Raw genomic sequence first — 14,604 nt, forward strand, 5'->3', positions numbered from 1 at the left:
GGGGTGGGCGGGGAGAAAAGTGCAACAATGAATGAATCGAAATCCAAAATCTCTGTAAATGTTCATTGAAATTAATTAAAAAAATGGCTTCCATAGGGGGAAAAAATGTCATGCCAATTTAAAAATTCTTTTGTCAGAAGCTTCGTCCTGCAGACCTTGAATTCCACCACACTCATCTTGAAGGTTCCTTTATTATGCATGTATAATATTGACATCTCAAAATGTTGCAGAAATTCGACTTCTTGTGCAGCAACTCCAGGCCAAGGAACAAGCCGCAGGTTCTCTTGTGAATCAAGGAATGGAGCTCTGACAGAAATCACAGCCTCTCAATGTTAAGGCTCCCCCAAAGACAAAGTGTGTTCTCTTTATACAGGCTTACAAGGTATAGGTTGAGGTTTCCTTCCAATTGGCTAATTTTATATACATTGTTGTTGTTGTTGTTACATGTTGCCAAATCATCTGCAACGCACAGTGACCCTATGCACAACAGCTCTGAAGCCTGCTGAGCCCTGAACCAGTCTCACTGATTCTGAAACACCTACCCTCATTGCCCTGGTTACTATATCAATCCATCTTATCCGAGGTCTCTGTCTCCTGTTCTGTCCCTCCACCTTTCCAAGCACAATGTCCTTCTCCAAGGATCAGTCCCTCCTGGCTGCATGCCCAAAGTAGGTGAAACAGTACTTCAAAATCCTAGCCTCCAAGGAGAAACTTTGTTTTATACCTTCTCCTAGACAGATCTATTTGTTTTCCTGGTGGCCTCTGGTATGTTCAAAACTCTTCTCCAGCACCATAACTCAAAAGCAACAATTCTTCTTCTATCATCCTTAATCATGACCCAGCTCTCTGATGCATAGCAAATGATTGCAAAGACCACAGCCTGGATACATTATGATTGGTAAATTAAGTACTCTGGGCAAGAGGCCGTAGGCTAACTTTAGGCCCTTTATGGGGTTAAAAGTAGGTAACTCACAGGCTCTTGTGATTGAGCCTACTTAATTGGTTTTCTGTTTTTGCTTGGCTTTTGGGCCTGCCTCAGAAGGAGTGGAAGATCCTCAACCAGGTAGGTTGACACAGTGACTGCAGTAATGGGCTCCAGTGTGTCAGAGATTGTAAGGATGGCATAAGAGAGAGAGGTCAGGGTACAGATCTGTTGTTCTTAGGGTCACTATGAGTCTTCCTCAACTGGAAAGTACCTAAAAAGAAAGGAATTGTCCCTCCAAAAGAAAAAAAAAAGATACAAGTGTGAAGTCTGTTTATTCATATCTTGATTCCTTACTAACTTGGGCCACAATATTTTATCTACTTCCTCGCAGAAACACCTGTCCCCCATTTCCCTTGTGAATATTCATCCATATCAAAATAATTTCTTCCACTAAGAAACCAGGAAGTAAAATGCATGAGAACCTCCTATCTTAGCACCTTGGTCTAAACAGACTGTAACCCATATAAATTCCTCTGAAAGAAGCAGCCTTCCCAAGTGCCAGGATGAGCTGTACCACTTCCTGTACTCTTTACTCATTGCTTCTCCTTCTTCCATACAGCATGCCAGAATAAAGTGCTTTCTTAACTTTTGGTTACTGCAATGGTTACTGATTTTATTTTAACCATTCTGCCACCTCCATGCCACACAGAGACCTTTAAAGCAGTGGTGGAGACAAAGAAACGGTAAAGACCCAAACTTTGGTGATTTTAGAATCAGAATTAGAAAATGTAGACCTGGAAATTCTCATTTCCCTGAATGTTTATAGAGAAATTAATACTGGAAAAAGGCATAATCTTTTTCTATAAGGTCTTCGCTTCTAAAAAGTCAGATTCTTAGTAAAAAGTCCAAAACCAATTTCCCTTAGGTGTGAAAGGCAGAGACTCATTAGAAAGCTGTGTACACAGAGAAGGAAAAGGGAGTTCCTAAGCACATGCCTACAGGCTATGTATGTTAAGGCAGTTAGTTGGATGGGAATGAGGGAAAACAGAGAAATAAGAAGGGAAGTGTTGGTGGCCGTTCTCAACTACAGGAACCAGTGTGCTGGGTCTGAAAAACTGGATAAATTGTGTATACTCCACTGAAACAGATGAGGGACTGAATAATTTAAAAGCGATGTATGATAGGGTATTATGGTTATCGCAAGAGTTCACAATTAAGGTTGCATAGTGGAATGTACTTGGGGCGGTGGGAGGGGTGCGGGGGAGGGGGATTGTGTACCAGGGAGGGAGTCTTTCTTTTACTTTTGAAAGAGAGGAGCGAACTGGGGGGCGGGGTGAGAGGGCTGGGTGGGTAGAGAAGTGCAGCAATGAATGAATGGAAATCCAAATTCTCTGTAAATGTTCATTAAAATTATTTTTAAAATTATTAATAAAGCTTTGAAAAGAAAAAAAGTAACACATCTCTACGTCTGTTTTTGGAATAAGCAATAAATATTTCTTTTATAAATGAAATGAAAAAGAGAATGATGAAAATCATTCTCTCCTGTTAATAAATGTATTAAAGACAGGTTACAGAACAAAAAGCAAAAACAAAAAAAAATGAGAGGCTGCACAGGATAGCTGTTCTCCCATTAGAGTTCAACCTCTGGGAGTTCACCCTCTGGGAGGGCGCAGATTGCTGCCGACCAAGCTATGTGACTCCTGGACTGAAATAAACTATCTTCAGATCATGGGGAAGTGGCCTCATGTCATTCTGTTCCTAATGTGTGGGTCATTCTGTGCAGCCCATGCATATTTAATCTCTAATTGTCAATGGAAGGAGTAAATACAGCCTTAATCTTTGAAATGCACACTCTTCAGAATTCATAGGGAAAAAAAAACTCATTTTAATCAGCTTTTGACCACTGACAAATCTCCTTTTTGCACTCACTTCAATCAGCAGGCACTTTCACTCAACAGTAGCAAGAAAATCAAGACTTAATTTCAGTTCCAGTCAATGCACCAAGATGTTAGGTTCTAGTACCAGTGTAGAAGATGCCCAGGATCTAATGCATCAGAAAGGGCTAGAAAGTTCTCTCTGGAGAAGAGTACCATTTATAGAAGTGAATAGTACCAAGTTTATTAGTTAAAGAAAAAGAAATACCAACAGTTAAGCATGGTACATTGTCTTAAGAGTCACTGAGAGAAGGCACTTTGGTGTAGGGGCAGAGTTGGAATATTTATGGGTCTTCACTCTAATCTTTTTTGCCATTCTGACTAGTGGCCTCCTCTGATTGGTGGGGAGAAGGCACTTTTCTTACATGGTGATCACAAGTGTTCTGTAAGGTCATGGGAGTCACTGCTTATCCAATGTTGTGGTACCCCTAAGTCCAAGCACAGCACTATGGAACTGGGAGGGAGGGGCAGTTTTCCCAAGGCAGCAGCAGTTATTGCTGGCTCTATTTCTGTTTTCCCGCTTCTTCCTTGGACCTTAGTCTCATAGCCCTTGCTCTTTTTACACAGATTATGATAGCTTCCAAACTACATCAGTAGATATGTATTTCTGGGGGACATAATTCAATACACGGCATTCCACTCCTTGACTTCCCCAAATTAATGTCCTCGCCACATGCAAAACATTTTCACCACATCCTATCATCACAAAAGACCTAAATCAACTCCATGTCCAACTTCTATTCTGAATCTCACATCCTTAGAAACCCTAGAAGCCATGGCCCCACACATTGAGACCCCAGAGGTTGTGACACTTTGTTTAAACAGAAAAAAGAAAGAAATCACAGTTGTATAAGGCAGAAATGGGTTTGGTTATTAAAGCTAAAGTCTGTAAATTATATTAATAAATACAGCTGTGAAAGTTCTGATAAATTTTATTAATAAATATAGTTGTGAAAGTTCTAATAAGTTTTCAGAAAAACACATATATTATTTTACTAAAGAGACCTGTACAAGTAAGTGTTCTGCATAGATTTTCAACAGTTCACTGTGAAAAGATAAATATCCTTTCACTCATTTGCAAAATTCTACAGTAAGAAAAATATGCTGCATGAGCAAAGTTGTTTTTACTGAGAATAATTTCCTTTCTGCCACAGTTAAATTTTTAGATTCTTCAATAAAATAACACCAACAGAGAAATAAATGAAACCAAGCACATCTTCTAATTCCCCATGGGTATTTGTTGGTAGAAGGCAATGTGATCATGTAGTCTTTAGTCCTCTGAAATTCTAACAAATTCAACCAGAGAAATTCTGAAAAATGTCAGCTGCCTCCATCCAGCTGCGGAAGCAGGAGAGTCCATGTTCCTGGATCTGTTTCCGTCCTTTGTCAGTGATAACATCTCCATTTTGCTTCAGAATCACGAGTTTGGGGGTGACTGTGATATTGTACATCTTGTTCAGTTCACTGAGGAAGAGAAAGAACAAACCAAAGAGTCAGTACTTATCAGCCTGCTAGCCAACCACACACACACCACCCCATGGGAGGGCTCCTTGCTTATCGTGACACTACCATCCGCCAGCTTTATAGGATAACCTGGGCCAGCTCTCCCTCCTCAGTTGATTTAAGCTTGTGGCAACCCCATGTGTAAGAGAAATTTATTGTTGTTAGTGGTTAATTTTTCAGAAATATATCACCAGATCCTTCTTCAGAGGCAGTTATGGGCACACTCTCAGCCTTCTTGTTAGCAGTCAACTATGTTTACCATTTGTACCACCTAATTTGTACTCACTAATTTCTTAGTGGGTTCCTTTTGAATTTCTTAGCTTCTTGCTGCTTCACAGTTTCTAAGACAGGTCTATCTTAAAAAAACAGTGCACCACTGCAAGAACATGGAAACTGCCCACATGTCCAACCACAAGTGCATGGTTTGAGAAATTATGGTACATTCACACAGTGGAATACTATGCAGCAAGTAGAAGCAATGACTTCATAAATTACTATCTAACTTTTGAGGGACTGGAGGGCATTATGCAAGTAAACTAACTCAATCTCGTAAAGAGAAATACTGTATAAAACCATTATGGTAGAATGAGTATGAGGATCCTGGGGGGTAGGGTGAAAGCAGGGGAGTGAGGATGGGCAGGGAGAAGGGAGTTAATCATAGGATCATACAATTTGATGGGTGGGGGGTGAGATGAAGGAAATGGAAAAGATCTGGTGTGAAAAACAATGTATTTGACCTTTGTAAATAACCCAGTATTTTTTTTAAAATGTATATGAGTGATCAAATGAAATTGCAGTTACAATGTTACAAAATAAAATGTATTTAAAGAGAAGTAATTTTTTTTTTAAAAACCCACAAAATGATGGGAATATTCTACATCTGTGCTTGTCAATTTAGCAGCCACAGCCATGAGTACTTGAAGTGTGACTAGTGGGACTCAGGAATCATGCTTTTCATTTTTTGGAAAAATTAATACTAATTTAAGTAGCCATCTATAGCTAATGACTACCACATTGGTCAGTGTAATTCTAAGCCCATATATGAACACTGTAATATATATCCTTTACTACATTTCAGTAGTTTAAAATAATCCAGGCACATATAAGCATCCCCTGAGTTCTAAATAAGCCCAAAGCCTTATTAAACTTTCTACTCTACAAATTCACTGATGTTCTGATTTTATCCATATTATGGATAAAGCATTAATAGTTACATTTACTGTTCCTGTTACCCTATGAGTGAGACCTTTTTACAAAATTACTTTTATTCATTCAGAGAAAGGATAACTTGCCTTCTTCCCTGTACAACTCTCCCTGTAACCTTCAAAGGGATTACTGCCTTCAAGGTAAAGATAGCTAAACGAAAAATCCTTTCCCATAGCTAGACTGTACAGGCTACACATGACTAGTTATCTGATTTCCTTTATCTTCTTGTTTCTGGAAGGTAAACCTAAATGAATGAATAGGCATTTAAGACACTTCTATTACCAAAATCTCCTTGTGGAGATAACCTTCGTCAAGATCTTTCCACTGATTTCTGGAATCTAGACCAAAAGCAAAAGTTTAACTCAAGCAGGAACAAGGTAAAGAGGACACTACACTCAATAAAAAGTAAGCATTGTCTTCAAAAATTTATAAACAGTTGACAACAGCAACTCTGTTTGCTGGTGGAATCCCTAAGACTACGGCCTTTAGTTGCTCTTCAAACCTGGAATTAAAATCATCCCTGTAACTCCAGTCAAATAAGAGTTATTGATCAATAACACCAGGAAGACGTTCATGCCTCAGAAAAATTACCAATACAAAAGGGCAGCATTTTCCCACAATAAACTTCACAAGACTCATCAATGGAATTGAGAAACACAACTAGGCAGTGGGAAGGCTACTGTTATAATGTGGAGGTTATAATCAATATTGGGAAACATGTGTATGAACTGCTTAATGGAAAACCAATTTTTCTCTGTAACCTTTCACTCAAATCACAATAAAAAGTTTTCAGAAATAATAATGTTGTTGTTCTTATGTGCCATCGAGTCTCCTACAGCTCACAGCAACCCTCTATAGAACAACTTTGAAGCCTGCCCTGTCCTAAGCCAGTCTCACTGACTCCAATACAAATACCCCAATTGCCCAAGTTACTCTATCAATCCATCTCATCTGGAGTTTTCTGCTTCTGCTCTGTCCCTCCACCTTTCCAAGCATGATGTTTATCTCTAAGGATCCATTTCTCCTGGCCACATGCCCAAAATATAAGACACAGAACTTTAAATTTCTCGCCTCCAAGACCCTCTCCAAGACAGACCTATTTATTTTCATGGTGGTTCATGGTATGCTCAAGACTCTTCTCCAGCACCATTAACTCAATGGCATAAATTCTTCGTCCATCATCCTTAGTGACTGTCCAGTTCTCTGATGCACAGCAAGTAATTAAGAAGACCATGGCCTGGATCAGGTTCACCTTAATCTCTAGACTAATACATTGTTGTTTCTCAGTACTCTGAAAAAGTCCCTGACAGCAGATTTACCTAATGCAATTCATCTTTTGATTTTCTGACTGCTGATACCAAGAGTGTTGATTGTGGAGCCAAGCAAGGTGTAACTGTTAACAACCTCAATCTCTTCTCCATCCATCATGGTGCTGCCAAGTGGCCCAGTGGTGAGAATCTTTCTCTTCTTGATGTTGAGCTTTAATCCATATTGAAGACTACAGTCCTTGACCTTTACCAGCAAGAGCTTCAGGTCCACCTCAGTTTCAACAAGCAGGGTTGTGTCCTATGCATAACATAGGTTGTTGATGAGTCTTCCTCCAATTCTGATGCACATTTCTCCTCATAAAGCCCAGCCTCCCAAACGATCTGTTCTGCATATAGACTGAAAATGCAGAGGGACAGGATCCATCCCTGACGTACTCCCTTCCTGATTTTGAACCATTTAGTATTTCCCTGCTCTGTTCTGAGGACTGTTTCCTGGTCCAACTGTAGGTTTCACATAAGCACAAATAAAGAATAGTGGAGGAAATATCCTTCTCTATTGTATCCCACACGATACTAATAATCTGAAAGACAAAAATACGATGACAAGAAGAGCTCAATTATGCACAAAATCTGCAGTAAGCAGGAGACAGCAGCAGCTACAAGAAACAGAGACTGAATGTGAGACATAGCTCACCTGGGACACTGTCCTGAGAACCCAGAGCCAGAGGTCTTCCCCCAAACTTGTGGGAGAACTAAATTGGCAGGACTATAAGCACAAGGCTGGAGACTAAATGGCCTGAATGGCTTGTGAACCTCCTTCAGAAACTGAAGCTGAGAAACTGTATACTGTTGTCAGCTTGAATTGGTAACTTGTTAACTTCCCTAATAAACTCTATAATTGTGAAGAGGGGAATCTGCAGTGAAACAGACAAGAGGTTAAATTAAGTTCTTCATCTGAAAATTTAACAAACTGGTTACTTCAAGTGATTTTATTTTGGGCAGCAATATGAGAGATATTCCAGAAAGCAGCTAGTCCAAAACAGGCCAGATCAAGTGAGGCTCTGTCATTCCAGGTGGTGATGGCATGAACATTACATAGAGGTCTGTTCAAACAAACTCCACAGCTCACTTCTAGTCTCCAATTTAGCAAATCTGAATGGGGCCTGAAAGCCTGCACTGAGGAGTTCTCTGGACCAGCCTCCAAGAGCTGTCTAGAACAATGTTCTCAAATTGGAGTCTCCAGACCAGTAGCAATATAAAAAAATGCAGTGTCCCACAACTGATTTTGAATGAGAAATTGGGGTTGAAGGATGAGGCCATTAAGCCTGCCTACTACAATTCTCTGGAGCTTCCTGCTGTCCCTCCAGTGACATTGCAGAAGGAAAAAGAGGAAGACGGTAGGCAGACACTGAAGACAGAGTCCTCAGCAGCTTCTTTTCCCTCAGTGAGATAGATTGTAAAGGCCTATTGTTTGTGGCTTGGTACCTATGACACTCCTTCAACCAACCCTTCTTCAATGTCTGGTGTAGTCTTGTCAAACTAGTTAACCTCTGTGTACCTTAGATCTCTCATTTGCACCTTGGGAAATAGTAGGATTGTTATTTCTGGTGTTGGTAACACTAAATGATTCGTGCATGTTCCATTTTGCTGAGGACGAGGTGCTTTGCACTTAGGAAGTACTGTGTTCAAAAAATAAACTCTACCTACAAAATAAAGCTGAGACTGGTGTCTTTTCCATTCTATCCAGATCTGTCAGCCTAGAAAGCTAGGTGCTCTCAAATTCCAGCTTACTATTTCCACTTTGTTGACACTGGCTAGTATGGGAGTGAGTACCCAGCTGATGACTCAGGAACAGTAACACTGTGAAGCTATGGCCTGTGTGCTGGAAAAGAGGAATGTTATGAGGATGTGCAGTCCAAGATACAGTAGTCATTCTGCCACCATGAGGAAGCATGAATTTATCAGGCAGTCACTGTGCTAATGGATCACATTCTTAGAAGCCTCCAGCATCCATCAAGGCCAGCTCCTGACCACTGGATGTTTCAGCTAAGTCAGTAACATTTTCTGTTTTATACCCCTTTGAGTTGCTGTTGTTTTAATCATTTGAAATATTAAATCAAGTTCTATCAAATCAGAGGGATATGGAGCATGCTGCAGTAAGTAAAGGAGGTTTGAAATAGTTTTTATAGCTGTCTTTCCAGAGTCATCAGTGTATTTGTTATTGTTTTTACTGTGTGTAAATGTGACCATGATCCTCAGTATAATGTAGCTAGAAAGAATATTGAATATACCAAAAGAATAAACACATCTGTTTTTGAAGAGCTGCAGACAGTGCGCCTGAGGCAAAGATGGAGAGACTTCAATTCATATACTTTGGGTATATTATTGTCAGGAGGAGCTAGACTTTGAAAAAGGAGATGATATTTGGAAAACTGGGTCAGCAAAAGACCTTAAGTGAGATAAATTTGCAGAGTGTCTGGAACAACGGATTTAAGCACAACAGAGATGGTGTGTGTGAGTTTACATACAAGCTTCATTGGTTTGACTCTCTAGAGAACTCAATACTCAAATCCCTAGCCTGGCATCCAAGTCTTTGTAAGAAATGTTATAAAGAAACCACAGAAGGGGCAAATAACTAACACCTCCTCTGAGGTCATCCCATTACCACCTGGGCCAATAAACTGTCCAGTGAGAACATAAAATAATTTTAATATTAGAATGTTGTTAAACAGAATGAACTCAAGAACATTTTAACCATTTGGGAAAATATAAGACCCCAGTTTGCCCTTGTTACTTATAGTGCTGAAAAACTAATTCCTTCCCATCACGGAATGTAGCTCCCTCTCTGTCACTGGCATAACAGGGTAGTCATGACTACTTATGATTCCAACCTTTTCCCATCATAGTCCCTAGGTAGTCTGTTACCAGGCAAATATTTCCAAAGCATTGTCTTTTGTTTACCTGCAATAGGTGCCAAGCTATGAACAATGTCTGGTTACTACCCACATCAGTAGGGACTAGATATGAAAAGGGCTGGGCCAGAAATGCTTCCTTCCCGTGTCTTTTGGTGTCCACACAGGTGCTGCAGGTGGGATAACAAAGGGTTTTCCAGGTAGAGAAAAGGAGGCCCACCAAGAGTTAGTTTTGTGTTTTGTTTTGCTTTGTTTTCTTGAAGGTTGCTAACCACAGCAAGGAGTCCTGTTGGCACAAGGTTTGAAATGTTCAGCAGCTAAAAAAATTTCTGGTGATTTAAACCCACCTGCCACTGCATGGGAGATGCATGCGCAGTACGCTTCCTTAAAGATTCAGTGCCTTGGAGACCCTAAGGGGCAGTTCTCTTCTGTCCTTTAGACATACATGGAAACAGACAAGGAACAGGGTCCCAGAGGGCATAGGAATGCAAGTTCAAAGACAGAGAGGGTAGAAGACAGATTCAAGAATCCTTGGCACAAGCACTGACTGCAACGGAATCGGGGGTTCTAATTGCACCATTTTCTACCCAAGATATAAAGGCCAAGCTAGTTGTTTTTTTCCATCAAATCCAAATCTGTAAGCATCAAAGTCTAGGAGCTCTAGCACTTGGCAAGGCCTGGGGAAGCATGGTAATAGCAAGACAAGGGAGGTGAGGAGAAGTCCACCTTAGGCTCTCCCTGAGGAGGAAAGTAGGCACATTGTGAAACAAGCAACTGCTCATTTACAAAATTGTGATTGGCTGGGTCATGCATGAAAGGCACAAAATTAATACTAGCAAATCTGTAAGTTGAACTTATTTTTTGGAAGAAGCTAAATTTTACCCATAAACCTAGTAACAAATGGAAAGGAGACGGTGAAGTGATAGACTATAGTTGAAAATAACTCTAGGACCTGAGCAACAGTGGCTCTAGTGGCTTACTAGTAAATAGCTGTGTTGCCAACAGAAAGGTATACAGTTTGAGTCCACCAGGTGCTCCATGGGACAAAGATGGGCAATCTCCTCCCATGCAATGTGCTTCCTCTGAAAACCCATTGGAGGGTAAACTATGAGTTGGTTCTAATTTCATGGTATACAACAAAAACAAAGGTCAGAGAAAGTCTGCTGGAGTTGTCCACAGAATGGCATAGGGCACAGGGGCAGAGGTGAGCCAACATCCAGATTTGGAACCAGAAGTAATCAATGCCTAAGTCTGCTGCATTGTTACATTATGTTTTGTCTGTGAAGGGGCAGAGGGTTGAGGGTGGGAAGGGAACAAAATCACCAGGTCCAAGAGTTTGGTGGCAGGAGGGGGATGATGTGCACTAGTGAAACACAATTTAAAAAAAAAAAAGGCAAAAAAACCCAAAAGGACAACTAGTAAGATGTGAATAAGAGTAAAAAAGGGAAAGGGGATGGGGCGGGCGAATCATGGGGAGTTTGTTGGGCAGAGGAAGTAAGGGAAGGAATTAGGAGATCTACTGAGGACCTTAAAAGACCAGGTGATATTGGACATAGATCAGTAGTGATTACTTTTTTTCTGAAACAGTGTAAGAGAATGATTGTATGAAAAACAGTATTAATGTGTGAAACGCAATTTACATGAATGAAGCACAATGTATATGAATTTTATATGTAAATCAATATAAAATAAAATTTATCAATTACGCTGGGACTGTGACGAGCTACAACTGGGTACACCTAGTATTACTACAACCTTATAGGCCCTCCTAAATCTTTTAAGTTCAAACACGAACTCTGAATAATAATTCACTGAAGACCAGGCGTCAAATGAGACCGAGTGGGGGTCAAGGCGGGACTGGCACCCTTGCCGGGCCCCACCGCTCAGCCCGCTCTCACTGCAGCCCCCACCGCTCTCCGGATCCACACGTGCCTGGCCCACAACAGGCTCACCCCCGCCACCTGGCCCGCACCCACCGCCGCAGCGGGTCGTCGAACGGCAGCGCCAGCCAGGCGCCGTGCAGCTCGCGCATGAAGTCCCACATCTCTTCTGCGCTGCCGTCGGCAGACACCACCACCACTACGAAAGGCGCCGGTGTCCGTGCCTGCTTCATCAGCTTCGAGTAGAAGTTACAGAGCAGAGGAGTGAAGTCACGGCTCTGTGCGCAGCGGCCTGAGGCGAAGTAGAGAGCCACCACCTTGTTCTGCAGCGTCCTGTCCGCCTCCACCGCGGCTCCCTCGCAGGTCAGCAAGCGCCGGCCACCCAGCAAGTCCACCATGGCGAGCCGGACTGCCAGCTACGGAGTTAAAGGCCGAAGCCCAGGGCCGCCCCTGCCCGGATCCGCCGGCTCGGCTTTTAGTGGGCCGAGAAAGGACTTCTACTCTGGGGAGTGAGAGGAGAACAGACTTGCAACGCAAGTCTTGGGGGCATTTGGTGGTGAAAAAGAGTTTTGCTGCCAACAAAAAGCAGGTAGTTAGAATCCACCAGACGATCCACGCGCGAGACAATCTACTCTGGTACAGTTTACTACCTTGAAAACCCGCTGGAGGAGCAGCCACCCAATGCTTCTACAGGCAACAAACAAAACAAATTCTTCATCAGGCTACAAGAGTACAGACGGCTCCTCTCAGAGCGCGCCGGCCCCGCCCCAAGCCGCACCCTCTGTGGGCACGCCCCGGCCACGCACTCCGTACCACGTCCACTTCCGCCAACCCCTCCAATCTCACCAATTTCTGCCTGCCCCCCTCGCCCGCACTGCCCCCCCAGACTCCCTGCAGTCCCCCTCCTGTACCCCTCCAGCGGTCACTGCCCCACTGTCCCCGCCGCACTCGCAACTCCCGCCCCCCCGGCCCCCCCCCCCCCCTTCCCCCCGCCGCACCCGCAACTCCCGCCCCCACGGTCCCGCCCGCACCGCCCCCTTCCACTGTCCCAACCCCTCTCCCGCGGGCCCCTGCCTGTACGGTACCCACGCTCCCCTTGGTTCCCGTCTCGCCCCGCTCCTGCATACCCAGCCCCCACAGTCCCTCCTGAGCTCCCCGTTGCCCCCCCCACCTACTCCCCGTCCCGCCCACTTCCTGCGGCCCTAGCACACATGGTTCTGCTTCTGCTGTTCTACCGTCTCCTCACGCTGCCTCCGCCCCCATGGTCCCCGCCCACTGCCCCAGCCCCGAGCCCCACCCGCTGCTTTCGCCCCCAAGGTCCCTTCCTGCTTCCCTTCCAATGGTCCCGGCCCTAACCCAGTCTCCCGTCTCCTGCCCTCGTGGTTTCCTCCTGTGGCTCCCACACGCACTCATGCCCCACCAGCCCACTTTTCTTCACATCCCACCAGGCATCATGTCACCCAGGCCCTCTCCCACTTGCCTGTTGCTCTGTCCCAGAGACCCACCACACTCTAAAATTGAAGAGAAGGTATTCTGAGAGTAGGGAAAGGTGGGCCCAGGACATGTTCTCCCTGGCACTGTCTGGCTGGAAAGATTTATTGATTCTTGAAAAGATTTTGTAGACAGATATTCTTTGTTGTTTTAAGAATGAAGAATTATGTAGCAAGCACTCTTCTGGAGAAGTACCTCTTTTTTAAAAAAGAAAATACTGAAAACTTCGCCCAATGTATTCTTATTTTGTAAATAAAGTAGTATAATAATTTTTTTTTTAAAAAAATACCAAACTCCCTGCAATACTAGATCTGGGATAAATGAGTAAGAAATTTTTCTGGGTAAAATTTAGAAGAATGGCAAAATTTAATAATTAAAGGTAAACAATTTTAACCCAATATTTCAAAAGTTCAAAATTAAGGCAGAAAATCTCCTGTTCACAATAATCGAATTTTTATTTTATTTTATTTTTACTTTTTCTACTGGTTTGCTTACAAGGTTCGTATACATTGGGTTTCACACTGTTCTTCAATTACATTGTCTTTCATACAATCATTCCCATTAGGTTGTTGGACTTTAAAAAATATTTTATTTTGTTGGTTTTTTTATTGAGAGTTTAATGAAAGTTTATAGAGAACTTAGATTTCCAATCGTTCATTGTTGCACATTTTCCTCCCTGCCCCTCCCCAGTTGACTTTTCTCTTTGGAAAAAATAATTCTTTCATTGTTGTACAATACCCCATCCCCACCCCAGCTCACTATATTATGTAGAGCTTATTCTGGACTATTGTACAAATAATACCTAATCATATATTCCTTTTAAGCAGTTATTGTCCTCATCTGTTTCAATGCAGTGTGCATTATTTATCCCCTCTTTTCTTCATTTTCCCCCAATCCTGATGTCAGTACTGTTTTATAACAGTGTCATTATGTAGTCTCTGTCCTTTTGTGACTGAGATATTTCACTCAATATAATGTCCTCCAGGGTCACCATTTTGTATAATATTTCATTAGTTCCTTGATTTTCAGTACTGCCTAGTATTCCATTGTGTGAATATACCACATCTTCTCTATTCATTCGTTTGTTGTTGTGTACTTTGATTGTTTCCATCTCTTTGCTATTGTGAACAATACAGCAAGAAACATGGACATGGGTGTCCATATATCTGCGTGGGTGGCAGTTCTGGTTTCTTTAGGGGCACTTTTTAAAAAAAATATTATTTCATACGGACTTACTTACAAAGTTCGTATACGTTGTTTTTCACACCAGGTCTTTCCCCTTTGCTTTACCCACCCCTCCCTCCACCCATCAAATTGTGCAACCCTAGGCACATCACCTTCCCTTGGAGACAGCACAACTAAACTTAAGAGACACTGGTCAAAAGGAAAAAAAAGTTTCAGCAGTCCACCTGTTTGGAATCACAGAAGCCAAGAAAGCTTAAGATACAAGCTGTCAGATCATGGGTTGGACAATGGAAGATATTT

The 14,604-nt window shown here is 42.4% G+C and overlaps 1 protein-coding gene across 1 annotated transcript; it reads right to left on the bottom strand.

The window, feature by feature from the left end:
- Positions 1–4,154: 4,154 nt before the first annotated feature.
- LOC102845568 (nucleoredoxin-like protein 2-like) lies at positions 4,155–12,026 on the bottom strand. The gene is made up of 2 exons (XM_006902559.1): positions 11,725–12,026; positions 4,155–4,323 (listed from the first exon to the last, which is right to left on the bottom strand). The coding sequence occupies exons 1-2, from the start codon at positions 12,024–12,026 to the stop codon at positions 4,155–4,157; spliced, it is 471 nt and encodes a 156-aa protein (XP_006902621.1).
- Between the last annotated feature and the right edge of the window lie 2,578 nt (positions 12,027–14,604).

The sequence above is a fragment of the Elephantulus edwardii genome, unplaced genomic scaffold (genome assembly GCF_000299155.1).
Source record: "Elephantulus edwardii isolate Elephantulus edwardi_28Jun2011 unplaced genomic scaffold, EleEdw1.0 scaffold00429, whole genome shotgun sequence".
Taxonomy (NCBI): Eukaryota; Metazoa; Chordata; class Mammalia; order Macroscelidea; family Macroscelididae; genus Elephantulus; species Elephantulus edwardii.